General features: G+C 43.0%; 1 protein-coding gene across 1 annotated transcript in view; it reads right to left on the reverse strand.

The window, feature by feature from the left end:
- Nucleotides 1-13312, reverse strand: part of LOC126548270 (neprilysin-2-like) — a 34362-nt gene extending 21050 nt beyond the window's left edge. Inside the window, exons 1-4 of the mRNA XM_050196424.2 lie at nucleotides 13215-13312; nucleotides 7119-7359; nucleotides 6950-7048; nucleotides 2059-2136 (exon numbers count right to left, since the gene is read on the reverse strand). Of these exons, the coding sequence (XP_050052381.2) occupies nucleotides 2059-2136; nucleotides 6950-7048; nucleotides 7119-7316 (375 nt within the window). The 5' untranslated portion in view covers nucleotides 7317-7359; nucleotides 13215-13312. The remainder of the gene's footprint in view (nucleotides 1-2058; nucleotides 2137-6949; nucleotides 7049-7118; nucleotides 7360-13214) is intronic.
- Nucleotides 13313-14537: the final 1225 nt, after the last annotated feature.

Below are 14537 nucleotides of genomic sequence, written 5' to 3' on the forward strand. Positions count from 1 at the left end.
GTCGTAGGCACAGTTAATTCAGTCACCGCTTCGTACGAGTCAGTAAGGATCCGATAATTATTTCGCAAACTCTGCTCTACAATTTCAGCGTGCATGGTTGCACCCCCGAGAAGCTGACATGTGGGATAGCCATTGTGTTGGGGTGCACATGTGCTAACCCGGGCCATGCTTGCTATGTCGTTTGTGATTACAGCATCCGTGTAGATGTCGATGGTGTGCTGCGGCGATCTTTGTTCCAATCTGTTTGCAAATAGTTTTCTAGCTTCCGCGTTTCGTCTGGAGATAGGGCGTTGTTGCCTCCGTATGCCCAGTGGTGCTTCCCATGGTGGCGTTATGGTCGCTTCCTCGGGCTCTGGCTTCGCATGGGCTTCTTTATACCGTGCCACGATCTGTTTTTTCTTTATTCGCATGTTCCAACCGGGATCGCATTCGATCGCATCGCACTTTACACATCGGTCAAAGCGATATTATGTCGGCCAATGGACAAGTTAGGATCCTCGGAGCACAGATTGCTAGCTGCAACAGCCAACGGCTATGGATTCGAACACTAAAGCAAAAATGGAGACCGCTGTTGTACATGGTTAGACGAATATTGAGCAAGTATGGTGGAGCGCGTCAGAAAGCGTGCCAAACGCTTGCAAAAGCGGTCGCGGTTGGAAGGATTCTTTACGGGGCACCCGTGTACGAATTCTCTGAACGAGACCTCGGCGACATCGAAAAGTTACACAGGGCCACCCTCCGCACGATCAGTGGGCTACCGAAGCACACGAGGAACGAGGACGTGCTCAAGTTCGTAAAGATTCCACCCGTACGGGACATAACGAAGCACGAATTCGAAGGGAGAGAGAAGGTGTAGAGACGTACACGGACAGTACTTGAGTTAAAGCCGCTCGCGCAAACCAGATGTTCTGAAAAAGCACAAAAGTGCCTTCACGGCAGGCATTCAGGCAAGGAATGGCTCGTTGAGCCCCAAGCGCCATCTAGTTTTTATTCCGCCAACTAGTCACTGAAAAGCGCCGACAGGGTCCCCAAATTTTATTGTCGGCACACTCGAGCAACGTTTTAGTTCTACAGAATAAGCGAAGCGTTTTATTCGGCTTTACAGCAACAGTCAAACATAAAAGAAGCAGTGAGAAATACACGAACAGGAAGAGGATGGAAATAGGTCTGGCCGGATTAACCTTGCAATGACGTGCCATTAGATGCTCCACTCAGGCACCTCGTTTTATTGTATAGGGATAAGCGCGTCAGAGGGTTAACCCAGCGTGAGCAAGCCCTTTACCAAAACGCAACTAAGACAGATTAAGGCAATTATACAGGGTGTCCGAGAAGTAACTGCGCAGTGGAAAAAAATTCGTATGATAATTGTGAATGAAATCGCAGTTTCACGTGCAGTGTAGTAGTGCAAGACTTGCAGTTCGTCTAATAACGTCTGAGGTGAGAACTTAAAGGACGGGTGTATGACAACCATCTTAACACACTGCAGGAGTTACAGACAACCATTACTCAACACGTCACAGAGATAACTCTAGCAAGTCTCCACCGAGTTTTAACTAAGAAGCAGCATCATGTGCCGATATGCCTTCAAGCCAGTGCTGGACATTTTCTGCATCTCATGTAGTGATCGCTGCATTGCCGTAAGCAAAGCTTTAAATTTTAAGAACCACATTTCCACCCGCAGTTACATTTTCGAACACCAAGTACACTATTACAACAGCTCCATGGACAACCATTGTTGCAGCTGTAACTTCATCAAAGAGCCGCAAGATGTGCAGAGTGTACATATGCGAAATTCTGCACATTTACCTTCTACGGCGCCATAGCCACTATAGAACAGTGGACGATGAAGAAAGCTCTTTATACGCTGAGTTCATCATGCAGTTCACTCATATACCTATAAGCACATATCGAAATACCATTGCAACTAACGTAATGCCAAACCTAATTCTTGAGAGTTAACACAAGTACTGCGATGGTTATTCGCAGTTCCACATAGACTGATCCTTATGTTTGTGCGCGTTATGTGTTTAGGAAATATGTAAACTTCGCACAACTTACAAATTGGTACAGGTTATTAATGGTGGTCTCGTCCAGCATCCAGTCGGGATATCCCACCACAAGATTTATTTCATTCAGCTGGAAGCAAAATATAAATAATTAAGCTCAACATCAACGGTCAGTGTTGTCGCCATTTATGGAAGAAGACGTTTCTTAGCGAGCCAAAAAATAAGGCAAGAGTCTTATTTATTAGAGAGCACCAGATGTGCACATGGAAAACGTGTCAAAAATATTCTTTGGCGGGACACTATTAGCACATTATTAAAAGGTTTCTGAATAACGGATTCAGTCGTACGTAAACGTTATCTTTCGCAATCGCTTTTCAAAAACTGTCCACGGTTTTGTAATTGGGAAATGCAAGACCCATTGTTGTGGCTTCATCTTATTTAGATATAGAAGATAGAAACGAAAACTATATTAGAGCCACTTGTTATTGTTGTTTTCGTGCTTTTAATAAAATTAGCACGATTACGATACCTCATAAGCTTTCCGGGGTTCATCTATCTATCTATCTATCTATCTATCTATCTATCTATCTATCTATCTATCTATCTATCTATCTATCTATCTATCTATCTATCTATCTATCTATCTATCTATCTATCTATCTATCTATCTATCTATCTATCTATCTATCTATCTATCTATCTAAATAATCGCTTTTCCATGAAGGGAGGCTCGAGAGAGGAGCCCAGCTGCATACACCGCCCAACCGTCTCGAATTTAGCGAGACAGTCCTGACTTTTGAGTAAATGCCCCTTGTACTGATTTGACTTAGTCGTGACGGCCAAATGTCCCGACTTTTAAAAAAATAATTATTAAGGTTAAGTGGACCAGGTTTTCTATTCATAATGCACGAAAGCTTATTCGCGCATTCTTTTTTTTCTGCGCACTATTGCGTTCTCATTAACATAAGGGTGGTTTAGTTTCTGTCATAGTTCTATTTCTGCTGCAGGAGGCCTGGCCATTCGCAGTACCTTTGTCCCGTGTGGTAGCCATATTAAGTCGGTACCTTTCTTCATTCTTTGTTTATCTTTGCTACACGTGCAGAATGGCTGCTCCTGGCACTGACAGGGTCGGTCGCCACCGTGCACCTACCAACGCACTGATTCGGGCAAGTTGGCCTGTCATAGTGGGCACCTCAATAGCGTTATTAAGACAGCGACATGCATAAAGACGACATTGCGGAGTGTGTTGTTGTCTGTCCCTGTCTTTTCAGCGCTATTGAGGATCCCAGTATGACACTTCATAACCCTCGTCCCGACTTCGTCCGCACAAGAGTTGGCCACCCTACTCATCAATGACGCATTTTGGGGATGTCCGTACGGCGTACGACTACATTTATTCAATGATAATTACATTAACGTCTACACTCATCATGGAATGGGTTCGGCAGGTATATTGTAGTTGTTCCCTTTAATTAGCGTTGCTACTTTTTAGCGGTGGACTGATCTACAAGAGGCGTTCATAAACTTCATACTATCGGTGCCATAAACGTCAGCATTTATATTTGAATTAACACAATGCTGACGTTATCTATGCTGAGCTGATGTCGATTTACGGTGACCATTGCCGTACACCTCCAACAGGTCGGCTTAAATCTCTTTGTGACTGTGTCTTTCGTAGTACGTGTTAAAAGGCAGTAATGGAATAAAGATGACTAGTTGGAATGAAGGGATCATCACTGAAGATATCAATTATGTTGTAATCTTTTTCTTTTTTCGCTTTCTCCTAAAGCCTTTTTCATTTCCTCTATCCCTCCCTTGTAAAGTAGCGTGTGGGTGAACACTTTAACGGCAAGAAATCCCTCTCTGCCTTTTAGGGACCCTTAAACCACTCCTAGCTCGAAGGCCAGTGACCAGATTTTTTTTTAACTTCACTACCGTCCACACAGACTCTGTCTGTCCTTTTCCGCTTATGAAAGTGTATGTTTGTCTGATGACACGTTGATGTTATTTGCCCCTAGAGCAATCAGATATTTCTTGAATAATATTTATTCTGAGTACCTATTGTGTTTCAAGGGGCTACTTGATGGCTACTTGATGTGCAAGTCGCTTTTCAGTTTCTACCATGTGCTTATATGCACACATCATAAATTCTTTTCAGCGGCTGAGCATTCTTCTTTTGGGTACGCAATGTGTTTTCTTTGGCAATTCTTCAATATGTATAAAATTATGTTTTATCACTGATAAAGCTTAGAAAAAGCATACAACCTATAACATTTGGAGGACGCTTAAGCTTCGCCTTTAAGAGTTGAACGCGATAGCATTCAAAGATCCCTGACTGCTTTTGACGCTTCCCGGCAATTGCAGCGTATGTAACTGTAATGTTTGCCGAGAAACGCCCGCGAGCGCTATGCACGAAGGCAGGCTTCCTGGTCGAAACGCGGCTTCCTGCAGGGGCCGCGATGCGGTGGAGGCGAGCGCCATCTGGAAGTCTTTCAAGGAAGTGGGCGCGCTGCTCCGTGGACTCTGAGCTATTTACGCGCCGGCGTGCGGAAATGTCGGACGCCGTCTCCGGTCTGTGCATTGTAGAAACGCTGGAAAAGGTTTTTTTAGTTTTCGCGCAACAAAATATGTTTTCTCGTAAATTCAAATTACAATACGAGAGCTATCATGTCTGTAGATTGTGTGTAAGTCGTAGTTTACGATTTTTTCACATATTGTAGCTTGAGAAATTCGATTAGTTCAGTGCATTTATTGCGTCACATGCAGGGCCTGCGTATCTGTGGTTCGAAAATCTTTTTGCTGATTAGACGTCGGACGCCGGGCGCTGGACGCCAACTCGGCACGCCGAATTTTTTTGCTACACGGGCTACTTATCACTATCGCGTTAAAAGAAAGAAAGAAAGACGGGAACTGAGAGACCAACAGCGCTACGCGGATTTGAACTTCTTACTGCGTACCCAGTACTTCGCTACTACGTCCTGCCGAAGCACTACAACTGGTGGTCTTACGATGCGAACTTTCACTACGCTACTAGAAACTGCTATAATTGCTGTCTCTAAAGAACAGAGAAAACTGCTTTCGTCGCTCGCCACTCTTTCAGCGTTCAACGGACACAGTACGAAGTAAACAAATCTTTACTGGAAACCACCATGGGTAAAGCTGAACTCAAACCCCCGTATTCATAAATGCATCTCCACTTGATGCCCACGCTTGACTTGGTTTAAATGACGCCGGTCGTGAACGCACATAAAAGAAATGCAATGAGCATCTTGGGCGCGTTCGCACGAGTCGTGGTTTATATCAAGTCAAGCATGGGCTTCAACATTCATTTCTGGATACGGGGGTAAAAGTCTTATTCCTCGTCAAAATTGCTTAGGCTTGATAAAAGTTGCGCCAATGGCACGTATACGAGCTCAGTCGGTGCACTGGTATTATTTTCCGGCGGAAGAGAATGATAGCCTCTCACACGGCCCGGGCGGCTCCCGAGGACTGAAGTGTGGGCATTTGCACTTTTGAAGCTTTTTTTTGCTTTATTTTGATTAAATAAACAAAGCTATAAGAACGCAGGCATTGCCGCAGTCGTGTTTTTGGCAGGATAGTTTCCATCATGCAACGGCCGATTGCCCGATGTTCATTGAAATGCATATATAGGCCCCATATCCTAACTAAAAATAATTCTAATTTATAAACAGGTGTATTAATTGCGTATAAAAGCCATACTAAACCAGGTCAACGCATAAATCTTAGTTGTTTGAAACTAGAATACAAATTTTGGTGAAGTTACCATAAGCAACCACGCCTTAACAATTTACTCACGAAGTACTACGATAATATAGTATAGTCTGGCCACCAAGAGAACCTTCTGCATATTCTGATATAAACGCGTGCTGTGAGCTAATACTGTACATTATGTATTTAGTCATGAGGCATCATAGATAAGGTCTGTTTAGTCTCCAGAGGACAAGCCTTATGTGATTTCTCAAATGAATGCCACTTCTAGACCCAAAGATGAAATACATCAGCATATCGTATTGTCTTTCTGATAAATTTCTGGCGACTCACAAATAAAGAATTAGGAGTTCACCGGAAACTAAAAAAGAGCACTTTCGTAAGGGATCACCGCCTACTTGTCTACGGGACACGTAGAGTCTACGTCAGTACGACGTTGGCGCTCTTTTCTTCCGAGAAAACGCCATCAACTTTCTATGGTCAGAACTCTCGACATTTAGGCTAGACGCTCTTGAGTTTGCGCGCGCAGTGCAATGCACACAAGACTAGACGCCGGACCAGACTGGGAATCGGCGTGCTATAGAACGTGCGAGCGCGTGCGCTCCACAGAAGGCCACTTGCTACGGACAATGGCCGACCACGTTCGCCGGGCGTTATCAAAGGTTGATATAGGCTCGCGCCTGTTCGAGATATCATGCCATTTCTTTGGAGCACCTATCGGACGGACTCAGCATTAGCAGGGCAATCAAACTGCACTAGCGCCACCTGGCCAGCTCTGGCTTCTGATGGGTACTAGTTTCCTACGTTGTATCTCACGTACACCACGGCCACTATTGCTTAACTTCCACTTCAAAACGTTTACGCAGAAAATTTAACCAGGGCATCTGTAGTATTCGCCCTGCACATATATCCTCCTCGGCGCCCGTCATTTAAAGCGTTTTGCCTGAGCATTGACAAAGCACGTTTTTTTTTTTCTGTCAGAATTATTACTGCTGATAAAGCTGTTCGAACAAAGTGAACAGCAGGGCTGTGCCAATAAGTGCTTCATGCAGCGTCCGCAAGGTTGGCGAAAGCCATATGTCTAAGAATATAGTACACGAAAATTTAGATTGTGGTAACACGTGATGACGACAAGTTCATCGTACCGTGAAACAGCAGGTGTCATGGAATCTACATGCACGTACGGCTTTTAAATGACCGTACTTGGCTCTTACCCGTTTGAGCACTGCCTTTTTGGTTGTTTCCGACATCCAGCTGTTATTTTTAATTATGTACTGAAACGTGATATTCACATACTTCATTATCTTCATTACCTGTCAGAAATGAGCGGAATATGAGGTTATAATGACAGACATTGAAGGTTTCGTCAGTTCGCATACTCACTTCTGCCTTTGAGTCGTTGTCAAACTTATTCTTACTGTAAAAATTTGCTGCTGCCGTGTACATGACATTACGCTGCAGCAGCTGACGCATGCAAAGCGTCTTATTGTCTTCCTTTTTTACAGGCCTCGAAGATATAGCTGTCTTGTTTTTGTATTCTAACAAGTATGCGTGAAGACTAGTTGCTTCCGCTTCAGCCATGCCTCTGACTATTACCCAGCCTACGTAATTTTTCAATGCAGTTCTGTAAAAAGAAAAAATAAACAGATGTGTTGTATCCGGTATAGTTTCATATCACAATTATATACTTTAGGCTGTACATCAGAAGAATTCATCAAAGCACGCGTGAGAGGTTATTTCTGCACTGTAATAGAGTGTTCATAATCAGTCACCGTGGGTAAAGAGCAATCCTGTGGGCAGCCAGCGGGACGCAAGAGCATTTGCGAGGTTTATTACTTCCCGTGTGGTCCTTCGTAATGCGCCGTCTTCGACACGTTTGACAGCAACAGCTGCAGTCGACTCTTGCTTACCTGGCTTTCACGCACCTAAATTGTCATCACCTGCCACATTGCGCTTTGCAATTACGCGCTTGGAACCCCACCATCTCTAACATCCCGTTATCTAACGTCAAGCTCAAACATATACGTTCTTATGTGAATGGCAGTAACGCAAAATGGATTCGCACAAGGGGGGGGGGGCAGTTGTGCACAAGGACAGGCGTTGCAGTCAACAGCTGTCTATATATGATTAGCATGAGTGTTTCTTTTATGGAGAATAATAATAATAAAAAAGCAGATGACACGCGTGCAAAGATTGCTGAAGGAGGACGAGTATACGACTGTATGTGGCAACGTCTAAAGTGCGGAAGCAGCGCGACAAATCACGCATGGTGTGGTTAGATTTAAGGATAAACTATCATAAAATATTACCTTAATAAATATCAGGCATCTATGTCACTTTCCTAACCGGTGCTGTGCCCACCAGGGCATTGTAGGTATGTCTGTGCTTGGGCTTGTTTTGAATGTGGCTTAGCCTAACGTATAGCCACAGCCGTGTATTCTTAGGTGGTGTCTAAGATATTCCGACCGACCGTGAAGTATTTCGGGCTCTCAAAATTGCTTGGTCGCTTGCAGCACGCAGAAGGCTGGCCTCTGCGATCTTTTTCCGTACTGCTCAGGAAGCTGTCGTTGAGGTGTGCAATGCGGACACCCCCATTCTAACTTTAATCTCAAAATTATACATGTTCCAGAAAACAACTAAGTGATTACAATTACAATTACTTTATTCAAAAAAGAAATTGATTACAGTAACCAATTACGGCCCCACGAAAGCAACTGAGCAATAACTATAAGTAATTGATTGACTTATAGTTTGATTGATTGATTGACGTTCCTTTCCTCTCAACCTTCATTAACTGAATTAAAAAGAAGAAACAACTCCAATCAAAACTTATTTTAAAACCTGACACTTCGGAGCCCCACCAGCTCCTTTGCCTGGGGTGAGATGGCGCGAGGCGTAGCAGTGCGTATACGCCTTTTTGGGGCTTTGACGGGCGCGCAGACATCACATCACTGAAGAAGGAACTGGTCCGGCTTCGAGACATCGCTCCTTTCAAATAAATTGTCGTCGGAGTTCTTCCTTCTCTTTAATAAAGTTGTCCCCAACCAGGCACGAATCTGTCGAATGTTTACCTTTGATTTATTAACTTTTCACAAATACAGTAAATTGAATAAGCTGGCCGGGCTCTTTCAGTACGTCCTCTGCAGCCCTTCAACGTTGTTTACCTTTACTAAAAATTGCTTTCCAAAAATTTTTGCCGGTCATCTTCCCTCGTTTCTTCTGAATACATCAGAAGCGACGCTGAAAACGTTCTTGATGTGTGTGCTAAAAGAAAGGGTGTTGCTGTAACGTATGATCACCTTGAGGTGCACGAGATCGCGGTTTCTCAATGCCCCAAAAGCTGGTGTCTGTGTTCCATGCGGGGTACAGAGCTTCTATCTTGCTTGGAGACGGAGAAGGCGCTCTGTAGGGCCAATAGAGAGGTGAAAAAAAAATCGTCTGTAGCTAATTTTCTAGCGTTAACGTCCCAAGTGGCCATCTACATCGAGCTATAGCAGCGCCAGTTCAATCTATGCGTCATATGATGTAACTCTTGCTGGAGCGCCCTTCACTCGTTAGTCCTTTACACTTAAGAGGAAGCTTTAGCTCGGGCCCAACTCCGGCGCGGCCCATTCAAATACATGTAAAACGCAAAATACGTTTTTCTAAGATAACCCCTGGACCGATTTTAATGAAATTTGTTGCATTTGAGAGAGAAAGTTAAATTCTAGTGACTGTTGCGCGCAGAATTTCGACTTAGGGCTTGAATTTTGTTTAAAAGATATTAAAATATTCGGCAGTTTGAAAAACATAGAAGCACGAAGTTTACAAATTCGTAGCTCTGCATCAAGAACAGATATCGTGGTTCTGTAAACGGCATCCATTAGATAATTCAAAGCGGACAAATTGGAAATGTCATTTTACATGTTACGTGAACTTATTACGTTGGTTACAAGGGTTCTGCAAAATCTGTATTTGCGTATTACAAATTGTTTTGATATTCATGTGTGACATAAATTTTGTCCGGTTTAGATGTGCTATTGTATGCATTTTACGAAATTGGATTATCATTTTTCGTTGTTGAGTTACAGAGTTGTCAACTTGATAGTTTCGTTTTCTGAAAATTTTCGATGTTTGCCAATTTTTAATAAAACATTGGCAATCTAACTAAAACATTCCAAACCAACAGTCACTAGATTTTAAGTTTTTCTTTTAAATGCAACAAACCTCGTCAAGTTTGGTGCATTGGTTGCCGAGAAAAACGAATTCTCCTCTTACATGCATTTAGATAGGAGCACCCGAGCTAAAGCTTCCTCTTAAACCGAGGAATTGTAATTGACGCCAGGAACGGGCGTTCTGCTGTAGCTCCCGCAAAATTAAAATGTTCAAAGCTGCGTCGCCTATTACAGCTTGCTTCGTGAATAAAGTAATTGGTTACAGACAACTGGTTACATAAAGACAATTAAATAACCGTGAGCGTTACCGAGTAAAAAAAAATTATCCATCAGTTACAAAACTGCCAAAAATGTTGGCGATTACAAGTAATGTAGTTACGTGTAAGTCTGATCAATCTACATAAAATGATGTATTTGTTCTCTCGTAATACATCTTTCACCACTGCTTTATCGATCACTAAAAGGTATAAGCGAAGAAAGCGGAAACATGTGATTCAGAGCTGCACATAGTAACCGCGGACCCTTGTACTCTTTCCCAAAACTTAAGCGACCCACTCGTACTGTTTCTGTATTACTATACTCCTACATATTACCACAGCACGCCATTTTAGTAGAGACTGAAGCAACGCGATTAGCTGAATACGGCAAATCGGCGATAATAGGGCTCCAATACGATGTGGCTTTGGCACCGAATCTCCGAAACATTTAAATTACATCCACTTCACACCAAACACTCTACAGCAGAAGGTATGCGAATGTCAGGATAATAACACTCATGGTTTATCATGCAAAGGTGCCCATACGTCATTGACTGTATGGAGCCTGCACTTCTCAGCTGGCGCGCCTTGACTCGTTACGGGCTTGGCGATTATCAGGCTTTACTTGACTTGGCTAGTGCTGCTCGCAGCAGATGTATTATCTCCCCGTTTAAGGGGGCCGCAGTGCAATTAAAGGACGCTGAAAACAGCTTTTTCTAAATTTGACGTATGAATTTTCTTTGTAAGAATGGTATTTAGGGTTTGTAGTATCCAACTTGGAGACTGGTGAAAGTATTACTTTCTTTTGCCTTTATTCCGAAAATTTGGCTATGAGCAAATCTTAAGCAATTGGATTGTATACTATCAACTGTCGCAGTAACATGCTTATTTATTTATTTGTTTTATTTATACATACTGCAGCCTCTTTGAAGCTATTGCAGAAGTGGGATGAACAACAAACATAGAAACATTTTTAAACAAACTTGCGTGAATTGTTTCAGTGGTAGTAAACGGATGTTGCCTGGTGATGAATCCCAGACTTCACTTGTTGATGAAAAAAAAAAAAACTGAATTTAACGGAATCAGTGCGGGCAAAAAAGGTTGAGATATTTAGAGCATGGTGACTCCTCGTACATGAGGGTTTGAAAAAAAGTCAAATAGCTATCTAGAGAGGTGAGGCAAAGAGATTTGATTAACGTGTGAAGGAATTTTAGGCATTCAAGTTTGCGACGCTCAGCGATAGGAGTGAGACCTGGTAGAGGAAGAGAGTTGGACGGCGAAAATTCCTTATCATATCTCCTGCAAACAAAACGCACTGCCATTTTTTGCACTGATTATAGTTTTTCGGCGTCACAGTGTTTGTATGAGTTTCGTACAACGCAGCCATATTCGAGAATGGGGCTAATGAGGGTTTTATATTTAAGAAGTTTAATTTCTTCAGGAGCAAGATGCAGCGTAGGATGTAACCTAGTCTTTTAATGACCTTGTTACAGATGACATCAATGCGTTGCGACCATGACAAATCTTGTGTTAGTAGGATACCTAAATATTGGAATTCGAAGACCCTATTTAAAGTAATAGCGTTAAAGGCATAGGCAAAGAAGGAAGGGCATGAGCGTCATGTAAAGGACATGGAGACAGTTCTGGAAAATTTGATATTCATTTGTCATACTTTGGACAACTTACAGAAGTTAGCAAAATAATTGTTAAGGACAACGTGATCAGTAGGATATTTAATTGTTTGATTTAAAACGCAATCTTATGATTGCGTTTTATCTTCAAAAAGGAGTATTTTACCTGAGGTGTGTAGGGGGAGATCCTTATTATTATAAAGCAGGAATAAAAGAGGACCCAGTACTGAGCCTTGGGAAGCCCCGATGAAACAGGCATCAAAGGTGAGTTAGTAGATTTCAAACATACATACTGCGAACGCTGGGAAAGAAAGCCCGATATACAGCCAACCAAAGATGCATTTTTTTTTAGTATAGCGAACAGCTTGTGCAGAAGTTTAGGGTGTGAGACAGTGTCGAAGGCCTTTGCAAGGTCACTGCTTGGAACTTAAGAATGTGCCAAGCAACGCGAAGAGACACAGACACAGGTCAGAGAAAACAGACCGGTGTTTTCTCTGCCCTGTGTCTGCGTCTCTTCGCGTTGCTTGTACTTTTTTGAAATATTAATGCCTACCAAATCGGCACTTCTGATCGCAGTATCTTCACAGACTTGTCAAAATTAATGGAAAATAAAAAATAATTACAAGAAGACAAAGGGACTGTAGGAGAAGAAGCACGTCTAGGTGGCAGGACCGTTGTTTGGCTGAAGGTTTGTTTTCTCTACCCTTTGTCTACGTATTTTCAAGCTGCTTGTAACTTTTCTCAACATAAATGCACGCCAACTCAACCAAATTTTGGCACTTCGGATCACAGTATCTTCAAAGACATGAAGAAAATAATGCAAAAAGGGAAAAGAACAGGAACACAAAGGGCTGTAGGAGAAGAAGCAAGTCTAAAGGGCAGCACCGTTTCTTGGCATAAAGGTCTGTCTTGAATCAAGTACGTGTATCATTTAAGAAGACGGTAAAAGCAATTCTTTTGCACTTAGGACTCATTGCGAACCATAGGCAAGCGACATGTTGAAACAGTATGACCGAATGGCGCTATCATCATAACACCATTCCTGTGAATTCTTAGCAATGCGAGGGTGGAAAGGCAAGATATATTTCATCGCAGTTACGTCGTCAACACCCGCCCGACTGGATCAGTGGCTATGACACTCTGCTGTTCTGACACTCAATGCCACGCTCAGCACGGGGTCGCGGGGTCGATTCCCAGCCGTAGTGGCCACATTTTGGTGCGGGCGGTATGTAAGAACGCTCGTGCAATAAGTTTGAAGCTTATACATAAAAGAACTCATGTGGTCAAAATTCATCGGTAGGTCTCCACTATGGTGTCTATCATAGCGGATGTGTGGCTTTGGTAAGTAGAAGGCCGTTAATAATCATGAAGATGTCAATGGCAGTGCTTTATATGAAAGGCTTGAAGCATCGAAAACGATTTTTTTTTCATACTTACGCATTTGCGGAATCTTTCAGATATTTGGTCACGCTTTTGTAATATTCTTCATACTGCACTATTACATTTGTGCTCCCATTTATCGTAAAGTTTATTGCGTCGAAATCCTTTTTCAAAATTTTGTCCATAGAAATCTATACAAGAGAGGCAGAAAATCCACAGATATGACTTCTCCGTCACCGTTCGCCATTCGCGACATTATGCGGTAAAATGATCCTTCAAGTCCGTGACCTTCGAGAAAGGTCCAGAACGAATGCTTTCCTTACGAAACCGAAGATGCACGTTGCAGCTATTCCAACAGAAGTTGCCAAAAAACAATTCGATCGCATAGGTAAAAACCAACGATAGCCAGCCCCCTAAGCCACATATTTAGAGCCGAATAAATATGAGATGTTTGATCTATTCTTCATTTCTTTGTGTACACCTAGGACCTGAAGCTTTGGCCGTGAATGCATGCAAGATATTAGGTCAGTCATTACTTCGCAGAAAGCGCCCACATGCGTATTTCATTTATAAGCTATTGCGTGTTTAATACGTGCTATTAAGCAAATCGCTGACCGCTATCGCAATGTGGACATTTTTTTCTTTGCAGGTAATGTCTGCGTCAGGAAAATTTCAATATCTGAGGGAAGTCACAGCCAAATGAAGAGCAGAAGGCGCTGGAGCTGTTTCTGTCCGGTCAAGTTGGACTTGCCCGTTCACATTTTAAAGGGAAGCTTTTTGATTGCTTCTGGCACTTGGGAGCTATCTAACGGCTATGTACTGCGCAGACAGACACTGACGTCAGAACACCGCTACACACACACACACACACACACACACACACACACACACACACACACACACACACACACACACACACACACACACACGCGCACACGCACACGCACACGCACACGCACACACACACACACACACACACACACACACACACACACACACATATATATATATATGGTACTTGTTCGTTAGATCCGGTGACTATTATGTCATAAGTGCAGGCGGCACGTGAAAAAAGAAAAAAAAAAACATTTGATTAGACGCCTCGGCGAGGGGCATATGTATAACTATATATGAAGAAATTACATTTTGGGTGGTTGGTCTGGAAGCCCGTACCCCCAGCACAGGAGCCCGACGCTCTAAACCATCACGAACGCATGCCTAAATAGGCGGGATAAGGCATGCTTACCAATTCTGCTCGTGCCAGCAAGCTCTCCGAGATGCTCGTCGCGTTAGCTGCATCGCATTTGGCAACACTTATGAAAATTGAACACCCGCATCTAGCTCATGGTGAAGCTGAACGTTCCGGGACGCGTTCGTCTC

Source organism: Dermacentor andersoni, chromosome 3 (assembly GCF_023375885.2).
Source record: "Dermacentor andersoni chromosome 3, qqDerAnde1_hic_scaffold, whole genome shotgun sequence".
Taxonomy (NCBI): domain Eukaryota; kingdom Metazoa; phylum Arthropoda; class Arachnida; order Ixodida; family Ixodidae; genus Dermacentor; species Dermacentor andersoni.